Below are 16,901 nucleotides of genomic sequence, written 5' to 3' on the forward strand. Positions count from 1 at the left end.
TTAGTAACCACTGAGATTTTCTCTAGGGACTTATTCAGACCTCAAGGTATTACCCTGGTAAGAGAAATGCCTGCAGTCTGCAACCTTCTGCAACAATTTCAGATTGTTTTATTATTGCATTCCTGAATCATACTTTTTTAGTCATTATGTCTATTGTTAAAGACCTTTTTTTAAAAAAAGATTATAATTAACACCAAGTCTCAGGATGAGTAATGAGTGGTGGGTGCAGTGTTTCGCTCACTTTGGTGTCTTACCATTTAGTCACTTAATTGGAAACGTTATAGTACTTTGTAGGGACATCCTTTTTTTCTCTGACTTCTGCTTGTATTTAAAAATTCAGGTAGGAAATACAGATGTCCCAGACTACAGTTTACTTAAGAAACAAGATCTTGTTCCAGGCACAGTGTACAGATTCAGGATCGCTGCAATCAATGGCTGTGGGATAGGCCCTTTCAGCAAAATCAGTGAATTTAAAACTTGTATCCCTGGTTTTCCTGGGGCACCTTGTGCTGTCAGAATCTCAAAGGTAAGAAGTTAGCCTAAGACTTAACTGTGACTAGAGCTGGAGACATTTTTTGCATGGCATTAGACAAGGATTATGGATAACTTTTTAAATGAAATGGTAGTTGGAAGGGTGGCTCCTGAAAGAGTAAACATTTGATCAATTATTTAGAGAAACTGAGGAGACAAAATTATGGAGAACTTAGAGCTCAAAAGGCTGAAAGGTCAAGAAATCTAACTTTTCTCTTAGTACATCATCCTGAGTTTGAGAACCAAAATTTCAAGACAAGTACCTAGTTTAAGTTAATAATCATTCTGAAATTGTCTCTCTCTAGTGAAGGGATGCAGTAAGATCTAGGGTGAAGCAAGGGATGCTCATTATCAGCTCTGCTATCTAATATTATACTAGAAAATGCTAGCTATAGCATCAAGAACAGAAAAAAATGGAAGGAAACCAAACTCACTCTTTGAAGATGATATGATGGTATAAATTGGGAACCTCAGAAAATCTAGTGAAGGGGGTGGCCTACAAGGAAGAAAGAGTGCCATCTTGTGGATCTCCAGGACATGGCCACTGGTTCCAAGTTCTATGTAGCAAAATGGAAATCAAGGCGTGTTGCTCCAGGTAGAGTTGGTTTATTAAAAGGATAACTGAAAACATCTGGCCTCTCATTTAAAAATCATGGTAACGATCAGCATTTTGAACATGAGAGGGCTTCTAAAAAGCACAGACCATGCCTAAGAACCTGGATCTTCTCCTTCTCTTTCTTTCTCGTCAAGAATGTGGACTGTATCCACCTTTCCTGGGAACCTCCAGCTTCACCCTCTGGAAATATTTTGGAATATTCTGCCTACTTAGCTATTCGTACAGCACAGGTGCCAGATAATCCAAGTCAGCCCATGTTCATGCGGATTTATTGTGGCCTGAAAACTTCCTGCGTAGTAACTGCGGGGCAGCTCGCCAATGCACATGTTGATTACACCTCCAGGCCTGCCATTGTGTTCAGAATATCAGCCAAGAATGAAAAGGGATATGGACCGGCTACCCAGGTTCGATGGCTTCAAGGTAATGGTGGTTCAGGGGTTCTGTAAACCTCAATTCTTTTCTTGACAACTAGTTGTTCCTTAGTAAATGGTAGTGAAGGTCAGTTTATTTTAGGGATTCTGTACTCGTGTGGCTAACAGATTTCATGGAAACCAAATGTTATAGAAACCTAGTCACTCAATTTTAGATCTCAGTAACAGTGAAAAAGAAGCAAAGAAGTCCTTTGAGAAATCTGCCCAGGTCCATCCCTGAGGATAAAGCTTGTCTTTGGAGGGGAAACAATTCCCCTTTTATCTCAAGTACTATTGAGTGGCTGTTACAGCTCTCTCTCCTAACAATGGAAAGGATATTACTACTCCCTAACTTGCTTCTGCTCTCCAGCAGTTTGTCTTTGGATGAGATGTGTGATGTGGATTTCTTAGTCCCTTATTTTGGCTTTTCATTCAGAACTTAAAGACTGGATGAAGCTAGAAAGCCTTGATTTTCCAGCTCAAGTTTAGATAGCTTAGCCACCTAACCAGTCACAAGAGGAAGAAGAGAATGATCCCTTGGTATTTGTCCATCCTTCCTAGCATTGGTGGTTCCGCTGTCCTCAGAAATGCAGGACTCGGGAGACTAGAAGTCTGGGTTGAGGTCCCATCTCTGCCGTAAGCTAGTCAGGCTGGGCACCAGGCTGGGCATCATGTGCAGGAGGGTGGGTGGGGATAATGCCTCCCTGGAGATTTTCACTTCTCTTTTTCAAAGCCATTCCTATTTGAATACTGCCAATACATTTGCTCCTCCACCATCCTCCAATCAGAACTGAAGTGTGTGTGTATGTGTGTTGCTCTTTTGCAGAAAGGAAGGAGTCAAGTTCAAAGTAGAAGATGCACCTTAATGGGAGAGAAGTTTTGACAAAGTATTTTAAACATTTGTAAGATTTTGTAAATGTCCTAAATGTTTTATTTTTGCATTGTTTTTTAACCTTGAAATTGTACACACATTTTTTACATCTTAAATATAAGCATCGGACAGCCTTACTCAGGTGTGATTCCATCCTTTGGTAGGTAGGGAGGTGTTACGAGGCTCCAGGGCGCTTGTCTGTAGCCGTTGTTAGTGATTTCATAGAACCACTTCCTGTTCACCTCGGAAATCGACATTGAGCAATAATTGCAGTGCGGATGTCCAGAATGAAGAACCACCCAGGACTGTTTGCAATCATTTTTTTATGCCATTTAGGGTGAGTAGGGGATGTCTTAACTTAATGCACAGTTTCCATTGGACAAATTGAATGAATTGATGTATGTATGTTCCAACGACTAATTTAAGATGTATAGAATATTTTAATATATAACTTTTGTAAAGAATCGGGATTTTTATACTACAGTATTTGTAATGAATGTGTCTTACCAAGGTTTTCCTGAAGAAATATGCAAAATCTTCGACACTCCAAATGAGAGACCCTGAACTCTAAGGCAAAATAAATGCACTACTCTTGTGTTAGGTAACCTTGGCCTTTTTTGGGGGGAGGGGGATGGATGGTAGATGAGATGTATGAATTTTTAGACCTATATCTTAAAAACAATGTTTACAATGAGCTTCTCCGGCCTGCCAGCTCTGCCCCTCCTGACTCCGAGAGCTGCCAGCAGCCACATTTATTTAACCTGTATGCATTGCTTTGGGCATACGCTTGCTTTTTGCACTGGTAGAATTTTAACTTACCTCATTATTATGTTCGTAATCATTTTTGTATGGCTTCCATAACGTGTCTGAAATACTTAGACTAAATAAATATTTAACCAAAGTTTGAAATAAAATGGTAAGCAATTTTGCACATATTAAATGCCAAGGGATCCTGTACGTGTGCTTTCGTGACTTTTTTTTCCCAAGCTGGGGGATTGGCTATAAAGTCATAAGCAAGTGTTTCAGGCATGGTTATTTTTAAGGACTTACTTGTATTATTTCAATAATCCTCAGCTAACACCAGCTTTTTTGGAAAATCCTTTTAGTCTGCATTAATTGGTTGGTAGATTTATAAAGCACTTCTCACTGACAGGAGTTAATTGATCTCTAGCTTAGACTGTTTCTTTGATGGGTGTAAGTATTTAGTACCTAGCTTTCTCCATGCTAAGCTTAGCAGTGAATTTGCACCTCAATTCTAAAAAAGGGGTTCTGATATTGGAGAGTGAGAGGCAGATCTACATGAAGAATGTTATGAGTGGAATAAGCCTTCCAGATTTCAAAAAAATTATCTAGACATTCATACATTCTTTGTGATGATCTCAGAGGAAATATTCTGGTGAGGTGACAGCTGCAGTGGGGACATTCCTAACTTTGCCATTTTGCTAATGACTGATCGGAGGCTTCTGTTGATAAACAGCTGGAGGGAACTTGGAGGGGGAGGGATGCAGTGAAGAGAGCCCTGAGCCTGGAGGCAGGAAGATCTGAGTTCAAATCTAGCCTCGGACATTTACTAGCTGTGTGACCCTAAGCAAGTCACCTGCCTCAGTTTTTTTCAACTGTAAAATGGTAATGATTTCCTGCCTCACAGGGTTGTTATGAGGTTCAGATGAGATAATATTTGTAAAACAGCTTAGCACTATGCCTGGCACCTAATAGATACCATATGAACCTTTATTCCTTCCCCCTAAGCACCCATGGCTTCTCTCTAATGGAATAGTTCTTTCAAGAATCCCCATGTATTCCTTTTGGGGATAATCTGCAGACAGAATTTTCTATAACCTTATCTGCAGTAAGCTATGTTGCCTTTTTCCTCCCTTCCCAGCTCTATAAGCAAATTTAATTGTAGTAATATCATAGAACATCATCCATATCTTCTTGCTTGGTAATCTCAGCCCACTGTGTTAGGTAGTGAATTCCTGGTGCTATGTGCTCTCCGAGTATGTTTTCAGAATATTGTTCTTTTCCTATTTAATTAGTTTTGTTGGCAATTGAGGAGGGGGAAACTTGGAAACTATTTGTTTTTTAAAAACATAGTTAATTCTGACTGCATGTAGAGAAGCTCCCATTATTCATTCATCAAACCCAACTGGAAAAAGGGGAACGTGTAAATCTATTTTTTTTTTCAGCTGTTGTTAAGAATCTTCTCATTAAAGTCATAGGCTCTACAATGCCAAGGTTAATTTTAATCATTGCAGAATTTTACAATTAAAAGCTATTTATATCATTAGAAATTCTCTCATTGTTGCTATTGAAAATAGCTTGTGCTCCAATCATAAACAGTTTTATTTTAATAGACTTTGTCTGTGATTTAATTGCCTTGTGGAGTTTCCAAGACTATTTTAGGCCATTCCCATGTAATGTGTATTCATTGATCTGTAAAACAAAGCACTTTTTTTAACCATTAAATATTTAAAAACAAACAGTTGCAATCATCATTATTTTTTTTATATCACATGGAATAGAGAAGACTCCTCCAACTTTGCCCAGGTGATCATCCCGCTTCTGGAGACTTCCACTTAGGTGGAACTCATACTTTGTTCAGACACTTTTTCTCACCTTTGACTGCTAGCTGTATCTATAATTCTCCCATTTCTGCCCTCTCAGGTCTTACATGAAAGAGAATTAAATCCCCTCTCTCCTTCTCTGAGGTAAACATCCCCAGTTTCTTCCATTGAGCCTCACGGTATGACCTAGGAACCCTTCATCTTCTTGTCTTCTGTAACGGTCAAAAGAGTGTTTGCCTTAAACTGTGAACGCGAAAATATGCTTTCAAATCAAAAATATAGTGGTCGCCATGGGAAAATTCCCAAATATTAAATATACCCAAATCAGCTGGGTTTTATAGAGATTTTAATTAATACAAATTAAGGAATTAATGAAAGGGAGAGTGAGAGTAAGAGGAAATAATGAGAAAAGGGCTAGGCCAGTCTAGGCCAGCCTAGGCTTAAGCCTTAAGAGAGAGATCAGTCAGTCTTTAATCCACTCAACACAAGATCCTTTCAAGCAAAACTCTAGTGTTCAGAGAGACCCTCCAGTTTAGCTCAGGAAGCTCCACTTCAGCTTCCAAGGCTGTATTCCTTCAGAGGCCTTTCTGACCTCCTTTTAAAGAGAATTTTCTCCTATTTCACCTCCCCTAAGTTTTCACATCTACCAATCACAGTAGACATTTTCACAGGAGTGACCATTCTTAATTCACACCTTCTTTAGTTAACTTCTCTGGGTAGACTAAAACTTCTGAGTAAGTTCACACCTCTTTGCCCCTTGCAAGTTTGCAAGTTTCTTGACCTTTTAGTGATTAATTTGACCTTCATAGGTACTTAGCACCCTTTTGTATTAGATCTAAAAATAGACCTAGCTTAAGGGTTTTAGCTTCACTATAAGTATGGGTTATGTACTTTTTCATTGTTCAGTAAGGAGTTTACCTAAGTATGGGTGGAGTAATGTTAGATTTCTCACATTCCTGATCAAGTACCTGCATTGTTTAAAATGGGGAATGGTCTTAACCAAATGTTCTAAGGTAGAGTCTAAGAATTTTTAACATTCACCAGTCTGAGAGATTTTAAAATTCATACTTCCCATAGATGCCATCCTTATTAGAATATGGTACTCAGAACTGACCCAACTATTTCAGGGAACATGAGAAAAGCCAGCATCTCCCTCTGTTTTTCTTAATGCAGCTAACTTTGAGTTAATCCATTGGGCTGCCTTATCACAAGTCCAATTAAAACCTTCACATTTTTCCCCAGATAAACTGTTAAGCTATAATTTCCCCTTAAATGTAAAAGCTTATTATTTGTCAGTTTCAGCCTAACCTTCTGCCTTATCCCAATCTCTGGATCCTGACGCAGCCAGCTATTTGTTATCCCTCTCAGTTTCATGGTCTCTGCAAATTTGATAAACATGCCATTTATCCAAATCATTTTGAAAACTGCTGAGCAGTCAAACACAGGTCTTGGAGACAATCTATGCAGTACCTTCTGAGTTGACATTGAATGACTGATAATGATTCTTTGGAATGTCCATCCAACCAGTTCCTGCTCCCCCAAAATGGTACTACGGTACCCATAGATAGAATTAGCGAGCTCCTTAAATTCAGGGACAACTTTGTTGCCTTATTAGTATTTCCAGAGTTTATCATGGGTCCTAGCACATAGTGCTTTTTAAAAATGTGTTAATTGATTGTGGTCTAGCCTGTGTCTTTTTTAAAATTAAGTTATTTTAAAATATGGTTCCATGATTCATGTTCTCTCCCTCCCCTCTTCCCTCTCCCCCCCAGTGGACAAGAAATTCCACTGGGTTATATGTGTATTATCAATTGATATCTATTTCCATATTGTTCATTTTTGTAACAATATTTTAAAACCAAAACTAAAATCATACCCATTTAAACAAGTGATAAATCATATATTTTTCTTCTGCGCTTTTACTACCTCAGTTCTTTCTCTTGATGTGAATCACGTGTTCTTTCTCATGAGTTCCTTTGTTTTTAGTAGCAAAGTCTGTCACATTTGATCAAGCCACGATGTTTCAATTACTGTGATAATGTTCTCCTGGTTCTGCTTATTTCACTCTGCATCACTTCCTGGAGGAATTTTCAGTTCTCATAGAAATCAGGCAGTTCACAATCCTTTGAGCACAATCTTATTCCATCACCAACATATACCACAATTTGTTCAGCCATTCCCCAATTGTAGGGCATCCCCTCATTTTCTAATTTTTTGCCACCACAAAGAGTGCAGCTATGAACATTCTTGTACAAGTCTTTTTCCTTATTATCTCTTTGGGGTACAAACCCAGCAGTGCTATGGCTGGATCAAAGGGCAGACAGTCTTTTGTCACCCTTTGGGCATAGTTCCAAATTGCCCTCCAGAATGGTTGGATCAATTCACAACTCCACCAGCAATGAATTAGTGTCCCTACTTTGCCACATCCCCTCCAGCATTCATTACTTTCCATAGCTGTCATGTTAGCCAATCTGCTAGGTGATACCTCAGAGTTGTTTTGATTTGCATCTCTCTGATTATAAGAGATGTAGAGCACTTTTTCATGTGCTTATTAATAGTTTTGATTTCTTTATCTGAAAACTGCCTATTCATGTCCCTTGCCCATTTATCAATTGGGGAATTAGCCTGTCTGTAATTTACATAAGACTGGCTTGAAACATTTTGTCATACTTTGCTAACTTCTTAGTTATACTATTGTCCATGCCATTCCCTTGATCTTGTCTCCCTCACTACATCTGTGATGTCAACAATTTGGGAATTTCTTGGAATGGTATGCATTGCAAACCCCTCCCAACCTCTTCATCTTTAGTGACTCTTGTCAAGGAACTCCAGGCTTCGCATGCCTCCCCCATTCTCTTCTATCTTTCGGTGATCACTGAAAATAGTCCAGCCATCACATTTGAGACTTCTCAGTAGTCTGGCCTTAGAGACGTGAATGTATCGAGGGCAGCTCTATCCCACTATCTACCTGCTTCTCTTACATATCAGCTCTTCCCAAGCCCCCAAATAACAGGGTGAGGGCTATGCACGAGAAGCACTTTAGCAAAAAAGAGCTAAGATTATTACCGAAATATACAATGAAAAAATGTCTTCTTTACACCATCTATCCATCAAAGCTAGAACAACCTAAGTAATGGGGTGTGAGGGAGAGCAGAAACGAGGAAAGGTAAAGCACGAAGTTTGCTTTCTGAGTACCTTGAGGTCAAGGACTATGTGGCTTTTGGGTTTGGATCTATGATGCCTAGCACCATAGCTGGCACACAGTTGGTGCTTAAGAAATGCTTGCCATATTAAATCAAACTGAACTGAAGCATGAGGAAAAAAGCAATGAAATGCAGATTTACCTAAGACATTCCATGACTATTAACTTTCTGAAAAAAAAAAAGATTCAGAGTATCTAGCACCCTTCAAGCGCCACATTTCTTGTGGATTACAGGAGTCATGTTCTTTGGAATCAATCTGTGGCTTGATGGAAGGACATTTCAGAAGTCCTGTCACCAAGGCTAGTGCTAACTGTTCTCTACAAGAGGCCTGAAAGGCAAGGGTGGATTTCCAGAAAGTCCAAAGAAGAGGAGGTTTACCAAAAGTTTCTTCAGACAACTGAATGTGGCTTTGAGAGGATTTGTTCATTCACATCATAGGCAAGTACAACCTTGCTGGCAGATGTGTCACTCCTTAAGAAGTATTTCATTGAGTTTGGACTGGAAGAGGTCACATTATTCATCTATAGCACAGGAAATGAGCCTCAAGGACAGTGTTGGTGAAGACGTGGCACATGTGCAGAGCCAGCACTCCAGCACCAAACAATGTTTTTTGCATGCCGTCCCTCTGTCCAACCACCCAAAGCAAGCACTTCCTCAGCTCTCTCTGGTAACTTGGGGGCTCCCAGACAGCTTGAATTTGCCCTCTGGGCACTTAAACTCAGAAAAGGTTTGCCAACACTGCTCTAGGAAAACCAGGGTTTCCAGTTATATTTTAGTTACATGGTTCCAGTCTCTCGAAGCTGAGCCTCACGTGATGAGAAACTTTTTCCATCCTAAGATGTCAGGAAGTTTGAATTTAAAGTATTTTCAAATGAAAAGGTCAGTTACAAGCAGAAAGTAAGAAAAGGTGCACAGGCTGAAATAAACAGTTTCTGAAAAAACAACTGAAGAAATAGTTGTTTCTGAGAAGAGAGAGACAGAGGGAGAGAGAGGGGTCATTGTTCTGGATAATTGGAGATTGGAGAGACATATCCTAAGCCTCTTTACCTTCCCCCTCTGGAAAGGGGACCAGTTTACACTTAGAATATGAACAAGTCACTAACCAAAGATTGTTTTCTATTCTGTTTGCATACTTATTTTTTTAATTAAGAATGTCCATGGTTACATGATTCATGATTTTTCCCTCTCCTCCCCAGAGCCAATGCATAATTCCATTGGGTTTTAAATGTGTCATTGATCAAGACCTATTTTCATATTAATATTTGCACTAGAGTTATTGCTTAGAGTCTACATCCCCAATCAGATCTCCTTCGAACCATGTGATCAAGCAGTTGTTTTTCTTCTGCGATTCTGCTCCCACAGTTCTTCCTCTGGATGTGAATACATTCTTTCTCACGAGTCCCTCAGAATTGTCCTGGGTCATTGCATTACTGCTAGTAGAGAAGTTCGTTACATTTGATTGTGCCACAGTGTATCAGTGTCTGTGTACAATGTTCTGGTTCTGCTCCTCTCGATCTGCATCACTTCCTGGAGGTCGTTCCAGTCTCCATGGAATTCCTCCACTTATAATAATAATAATAATAATTCCTTTTAGCACAATAATATTCCATTACCAACATATACCACAATTTGTTCAGCCATTCCCCAACTGAAGGGCATCCCCTCATTTTCCAATTTTTGTCCAACACAAAGAGTGCAGCTATGAATATTCTTGTACAAGTCTTTTTCCTTATTATCTCTTTGGGGTAGAAACCCAGCAGTGCTATGGCTGGATCAAAGGGCAGACATTCTTTTATCGCCCTTTGGGCATAGTTCCAAATTGCCCTCCAGAATGGTTGGATCAATTCACAGCTCCACCAGCAATGAATTAATGTTCCAACTTTGCCACTGTTTGGCATACTTACTGAAAGCAAGATCCAAAAACGTTTCTTAGTCATGCTAATAGATCCACTAGAGAAATACTGTGGCAAATTGCAATTGGTAGGGAGAAGCAGCTTCTTTAACTCTGGAATTGTCACCCCAACCCTACCCCACTCACCCCACCTCCAGATGGTACAGGGGGTAGAGAGCAGGAGGGAGACCTGAATTCAAATTCGGCTTCAGGAGCCTTGGACAAGGCACTTGACCTGTTTGCCAAACTATAAAATGGAGATAATAGCACCTATTTTTCAGCAAATGAGATGTTCCAAACCAAAAACAAACAGCCCCTCTTATTTTTATTTTGTTCCTATCTTTTCACCTCATCGCCTCTTTGAAAGGCAAACCCAATTCCCATTCCCTTGGCTTACCTTTAACATCCTTATTAATTTGTCGGAGCTCGTCTTGGTAACTTCCTTCTCCTCTCATGTGAGTTCTTCACTCCAGCTTCTCTCATTCTTTCTCATTCTTTATTCTCTTTGGGTTCATGTTGGGCCTCGGAGTCCTTCACTTCTCCGTTAACTTCTTGCCTTTTCCCAAGTTCAGCCTGGCCTTCTTGCTAATGCCCAACCCAGCCTGCCAGCCCTTTCTTCTGCTTCTCCCAAGTGAGACTATCAACCAGAGGCTCTTAGCCCTTTTTTAAGTGGAGGATCTTCTGGCAGTTCAGACCCCCTCCTCAAAGAGTCACGGTAGATTATACATGAATAAATTCTGTTTATTAAAATAGAGACACAATTGTTTCCCTGCCCACAACTCCCCCAAACCCTTGAAATCTATACTTGTATGCCTTGTTGTGTGGAGCAGGGCTGGCAATCCTTGCCAAGGGCAATCCCTTACTTTTCCCCCAAAAAACCTTTGCGTGTTTATTTAGACCTTAGTGTGAGTTTTCTCCAGAACGCGGTATTTTTGAATTATGATAGCTTTCCAGGTGTCTCCCTAACCCAAGGGGGTGACTTAACTAAGAACCCTTATCAACTGCTCTGGGAAGTGGAGTCTTTTTTTCCTAATTCTATGACAATGAAAAATACTCCACCGATGCTGATTACCAGAGCCTCAGATCCCAGAGGAAAAACATACTGGGGGACAGCTAGACGGCTCATTGGCTAGAGCCAGGCCCAGAGATGGGAGGTCCTGGGTTCAAATGTGGCCTCCCCGATTCTAAGATGGAAGGGGAGGCTTTAAAAAGTTGTGCCTGGTATTGGGGAAAAGAGATGGTAGCAGAAGACCAGTGGGAGCCGCTGCCATGTCGTTCTTGGGACAACTTGTTGAGGCCTCGTCTACCATCCTGAGGCACTGGTGTCTGAGGCTGGGCTCCCCATGGGAGCCGTCCACGTTTGCTTAGAGGCCCAGCGGAACAGATTGGGCTCTCCCCAACCGCAGCCGGACAGCGGGAGCTTTGTATGGGCTTATCTTCGACGGATTCCTTCTGCCTCCTCTAATCCACGGACAAATTTGACAGATTCTCGCCAGCTCTCTCCTGCATGCCCACCGCTACCACGGCCCATCGTGGCCCTCCTCCCCCACTCTGGCCTGCCTCCGTCCTCTCTCTTCCCACCACAAGGGATGGGTATATTGTGCCTCCAGGAACCGGGAGGGCGAAGGCGGAAAGCAGTGCCGGCTCCATCCCTCTGGGCCACGCTGGGAGTCAGCAGCGGTCTGGGGCAGAACGGAGCTGTTGCCCTCGGGCTTGGGAGGGTGGGGGGCCTGCTGAGAACGGAGGCTGCTGGGCCTCGCAGGGCACCACCCACAAAACCCTCACTAGAGGGCACTCAAACAAAGGTTAGGCCAGGGGGTTCTGGGAAGCACCTCGGACTCTGGAATGGGCCAGTGTAGAAAGTACGACCTAACACCCAAGGCGTCCCCTGTGAGCCCAGAAGAAAGAACTGCTGAGTGCACATGGGGGGGGAGGGGGGGCAGGAAACTGGGTTTGGGATGGCTGCCTACCCGGGTGACCTTTCTGAGGGCTCTGGAAGTCTCATGTCAAGCCCGGGCCGAAGGGGCCCCCAGGACACAAAGCACGCAACGCCCGGCATGAATGGTGCCCGGACAGAAAAGTTGGCACTTCCCCAGCTCAGAAAGGCTGTGGACAAAGCCCGGGGAAGGCCAAGGAGACCCGCGGTGAGGCTCTGGAACGCCTCTAGAAACGCTTGTTGGGTGGTGCTTAGAGCATCGGGCTTCTAGAAAAAAGGGAGCGGAAGGTCCGAGAGCTGCTTCTTCTCGGCTTCTTCGCCCATTCTGTGTCTCAGCCCCGCTGCAGAGAATAAGATCCAGCCTCACGCTTGGTCTCCAGGAAGTAAAATGACTGGTCCAGGCAAGCCAAACTCAGAATTCCAGCTCCAGAGGTCTCGCTTCCCCACCTTTCAGCCCCTTTTCCTGTCCTAAGGCTTCCGCTTGTCCTCTTGCTGTGGAAAGAGGACATTTTGGCCCAACATTTGCCCTGCTGTCTCTGCTCAGGGCACAGCGTCGGGAAAAACCAGCCCACCCACCCGACAGGCCTGGATGCGAGATCCGGAATGGCAGCCTCATTTACAGATGGGGAGGCTCGCGAACGCTCCTCTTCCCGAGCTCTAAGCTGGTCTCGCCGGTGTCTGCCAGGAAATGCAGCGGTCCGGCCACCGAGAGCGAGTTTGGTCACACGGCAGCGAACTGGGCCCCAGGGAGGGTTTGAGCCTTCCCCGGAGAGAAAAACGATCTTTCAGAGTAACCGCAGGGCCTGGACGTTCGGAGGGCCGCGTTCTCCAAGGGTGCAAAGGGAGGCTGGCAGTGCCCTGAGATGAGCCTCCTTCCCCGGCAAAGCGGGATTCCCAGGGTTGGTTTGGCCCCGTCATGGAGCCTGAGGCGAACGACAGCTGGACGCACCAGGGAGACCCCTTCTGCAATCTCCTCTGCGCTCTCGCCAGCCCGCGGCCCCAAAGGGGGTCTGGAGAGGCAGGGAGGTCCGGAAGCAAGGCTTTGGAAGGCGTTCGCGACCGCCAGAGAACAGGCGCTCGGGGAGAGGCCTCCCAGATGGGCTCGAGCCCTGCCGTCTTCACAGGGGGCGTGGCTTCCCGCAGACACGCCTTTTAAGTATAGGGCTGCATTTGTAAATATCGGTGACCTTCTACCTCTCCCGGAAGGGTAACTCTTTCGAGGCGTAGATAGTTGTGCTGGGAACTTGAATAGAAACGTATCAAAACCCTATTTGGGGGCAGCAAGGTGGAGAGCCAGGGCTGAAGGCGGAAGGTGCTGGGTTCAAACGGGCCTCGGCCCCTTCCTGGCTGGGTGGCCCTGGCTAGCCCTCTGCGCTCTCCTGCCTGGGGGCCAAAGCACAGGCTCCATGGTAAGCGGGAAGGGTTTGAAATCAGTGTCGGAGGCGAGGAGACTTCGGAGCTTTCCCCAATCTCTTGCCTCAGCTGTAAAGATAGGGCCGAGGCTCTTACCTCGCCCGAGGACGCGGGAGGCGCTTCTTGGGAGCAAGCCTTGGACGGAGGCCAATGCTGGACCAGGAAGGGAATGGTGATGAGGTCCTCCGGCCCGCCACGGACGGCACCTTTTCTGAAGCGCGGCTCAGCGAGGGAAGCCCTTGGACACTTCTTGGGCCGGTCCCTTCACCCCCATTGCCCGGCCTTCACTGCTCTGCTGCCTAGAACCAGCACTCGGGATCTAGTCTAAGACGGAAGGGACGCTCTTGGAGTGAGCCAGGCTCGAGTGCCTGGAGCCAAGCCGGGGAAAGGCATTTTTCTGGGTTTTCCCGCCTGAGAATGGATACTAAAAGCGGCAAAGACGAGGCGATGGGGGTTAAGTGACTCACCCAGGACCTCCCCTCTCTAGGCCCGGCTCTCCACCCAGCTGCCCCCTTTCCTGTGCTTTAAAGGCTGACAAACTACAACAGTTGTTAGGTCGTCTTACAGGCCCCGGAGAGGCCAACTCTAAAGAGCGGAGGTTCCCTGCCCAGTGGGGTCCCCAAGATCGTGTGAGCCCAAGGTAGGACTCACACTGGGCTCCTCTGGCGTCCTTCTGTTCACTACGCAGGGCTGTCCCTAAGTACAAGGCAGAAGCTGTGGTCTCTAATTAAAATGCAAATTAGTTGAATAGCACCTTAATGTTAACGCTGGTCTTCCCTCCACCCAGTGCACATCTCCTCGGAGCAGGTGTGCCCATCAATCTCTATCCATCATCTCTCTCCATCACTTCCTCACTTATCCTCATCTATCTAGTTCGACTTCTAACCTATAATCCGCAGCAGGCTCCGCTGGACCGCCTTTTTATTTCCCCAAAGCACAGGAAATCTTAACCCTAAAAGCGGATGTCCCGGCAGCCCATAAATCTGCCTCCCATTTCAAGGTTCTCCGTGTAGCAGGAAGCAATGAGGAGGGCTCGGCTCTCGTCTATTTATGAAATAAATAAAAGATGAAGCACGATGCGCTGCGCCACTGAAATGCACAGGCTACGGTTCCGTCCTTAGCAAACAGCGATTGTTCTATTACACGTGTGACTATGCCCGTTGTACACCAAGCGCGCCCTGGCTTATGACGTCATAGGCCTAAGTCACAAAACTATTGCACGGCAAATGTTCAGAGGCTCGTTTTGCTTAGACACCGTCCGGGTCACTTTTCCTGGCTTCCATCCTAGGTGCACAGACATGTTTATGGACTTGGATACCCGGAAATAGTTCTGCTTGGGAGCGTGCCTACTCTCCAAGGATAACTGAAGTTGTCCCTCATGCCCTTGAGATGAAATCAAAAGATCAAATCACCCCTAAGTCGGGGATTTCAAGAAAAACCAACAGGCATCTGTGTAGAGGCAGGAGGGCCCAGTGGTTAGAATGCTGCATCAGAAAGAGGCCACCCAACTATCTCCAAGTCATTTTCCGTCTCCGAGGGTGCTCCATCATCTGTAGGAGACCAGGGGGCGGGGCGGGCTAGATGTTGGCAGCCCTGTCACAGGGAAATGACCTTTGGACACACAAGGCGATGGTGGCCACTATTCAATGAAGAATTTGTTTTGGAGAAGATGATGCAACTATCACAGGTCAGGTGGCAATTCCTCCTCCTCCATGGATGGTGAAATAACACCCCCCCACCTCAAAAGGCTGCCTCTGCCCCTAATAGAACGAGTCATCTGACCTTCCCAGCAGCCTCTCTTCTCTAGGACTCCTCCTTAGCAGCACTGCTAACAAGGCAGCTAGTTCTCTAAGACAGAAGATGGACAGGAGAGGCCTGCATGGAGAGAAGCCCTCACAGGCCCAGGGGTGACCTTTCCTCTGCTGGAGGTTTTCTCCTATCCGTGTGACTGAGGACAAAAAGGGGAGGGAAAGCTGCTGTTCACAAGAATGTTTATTGGATGTCAGATCCGACTGTTTGATCTGAGAAGCCCCTGCAGCCACCACAGCCAGCTTTTAAATATCCTCCTTGTCTTACAAACAATGGGTGAAGGACCCCAAAGGCCACCTGGGCAAGATCTCTAGTTAGAGGAAGAGCCCAGCCCAGAAGACCTTGAGTCTAGTGCTCTGACCAGGGACTTAACCCCATCTCCTGGCCCGGGTCAGTGATCCATGCCACACCGCAGAAAGCAAGACAAGTCACTGGGGAGTGATACGGGGTGGAAGAACACACACAAAGATGGCAACCATTGATACAGACCAAAGTAGTCATATATTAATGACTCAAGGGCCACCCTGACCCACAAGGGTAAGCCAGGTAATCGTGAAAGCTCTCAGCTAGTCAAGCAGGGCAGGTGTGGATTTTAAATCTCTTCTCCGCGTGGGAAGTCTCCCCTTTTCAAAGATCAGGTGAACTTCTGAAACATCGCTTCAGCCAAAGTAAATGCCTGCCCTACTCTACCCAAGAACAATTCTGCTAATGCGACTAACACAGGAGCTTCAATGAAATACCGCAAGAATAAAATCTAAATCCCCACTTGAAAAATAATTGTCCCCCAAACAACCCCCCCAAAAAAGAGAGCTAAGAACAAGCACTTTGCTAAGTTATACCAAGTGACGTTATCTAATTATAGTTTATTGCAAAGACAGAGACAACAAACCCCAAGTCTGAGTTCTCTCTTTCCAGTAGAGCTGCTCATCTGTCACCAGTTCACTCACTCACTCACTCCTTCATTCACTCACTCACTCCCACATGCACCAAATATATCTGTACATAGGATGTTGCTTAACAAATAGTTCTTAAAGTTCCCCTGGTATAACAGGAAACTTGAACATTTCAATTAAATAGTAAAAAAGAGCTCACTTGCCACCAGATTATAAAATTTCTCTTCTAGAAGAGGACAATGTTGTATTTTAAGATTTTGCTTTGAAAAAACCGTACACAAAATGAAAAGGCTGTCACTTCAATAGCACTATGACCAAATTAAATTCAACATATTAGTGAGATCAAATAGTATTCATAAATTAAGGAAATGCCAAGATAGATCTGGCCAAATGAAGGCCACCTTCAATAACTAACTCAAAATAACATACTCCACCATTAACAGGCACAATAAACAGTGTTGCTAATTGTTGTAAACACTGTTAATGGGAAAAGGGGAATCTTTAAATTTAATAGGTTGGACAATGCTTGGTTAGGGATTAACATTTCATTTCCAAAAGTACACAAAAGACCCTCGACTCCCTCCCCTCAAACATTTGTAGTCACTTAAGTTGTGGCTTTTTAAAAAAAGGAAGGAAAAAAATCCTTTAAAAATTAAGTTTCAATAAATATGTCAAGAGCTAAAAATCTAGTTAAAGTTATCATGCAAGACATTTCATAACCAAGACCAACTCAATTTTATAATAAAGGCAACTTGCATTCAAAA

At 44.2% G+C, this 16,901-nt stretch overlaps 1 protein-coding gene across 4 annotated transcripts in view; it reads left to right on the plus strand.

The window, feature by feature from the left end:
* Window positions 1-4,908, plus strand: part of HCFC2 (host cell factor C2) — a 30,122-nt gene extending 25,214 nt beyond the window's left edge. For 2 of the 4 annotated variants that reach the window (XM_056798785.1, XM_007503353.3), the window contains 3 exons: window positions 341-526; window positions 1,282-1,567; window positions 2,384-4,908. In XM_056798785.1, the coding sequence (XP_056654763.1) occupies window positions 341-526; window positions 1,282-1,567; window positions 2,384-2,409 (498 nt within the window). In that variant the 3' untranslated portion in view covers window positions 2,410-4,908. The remainder of the gene's footprint in view (window positions 1-340; window positions 527-1,281; window positions 1,568-2,383) is intronic. The other 2 variants (XR_008912141.1, XM_007503352.3) reach the window with 2 other exon arrangements.
* The last annotated feature ends 11,993 nt before the right edge of the window (window positions 4,909-16,901 follow it).

The sequence above is a fragment of the Monodelphis domestica genome, chromosome 5, assembly GCF_027887165.1.
Source record: "Monodelphis domestica isolate mMonDom1 chromosome 5, mMonDom1.pri, whole genome shotgun sequence".
In the NCBI taxonomy this organism is placed as follows: Eukaryota; Metazoa; Chordata; class Mammalia; order Didelphimorphia; family Didelphidae; genus Monodelphis; species Monodelphis domestica.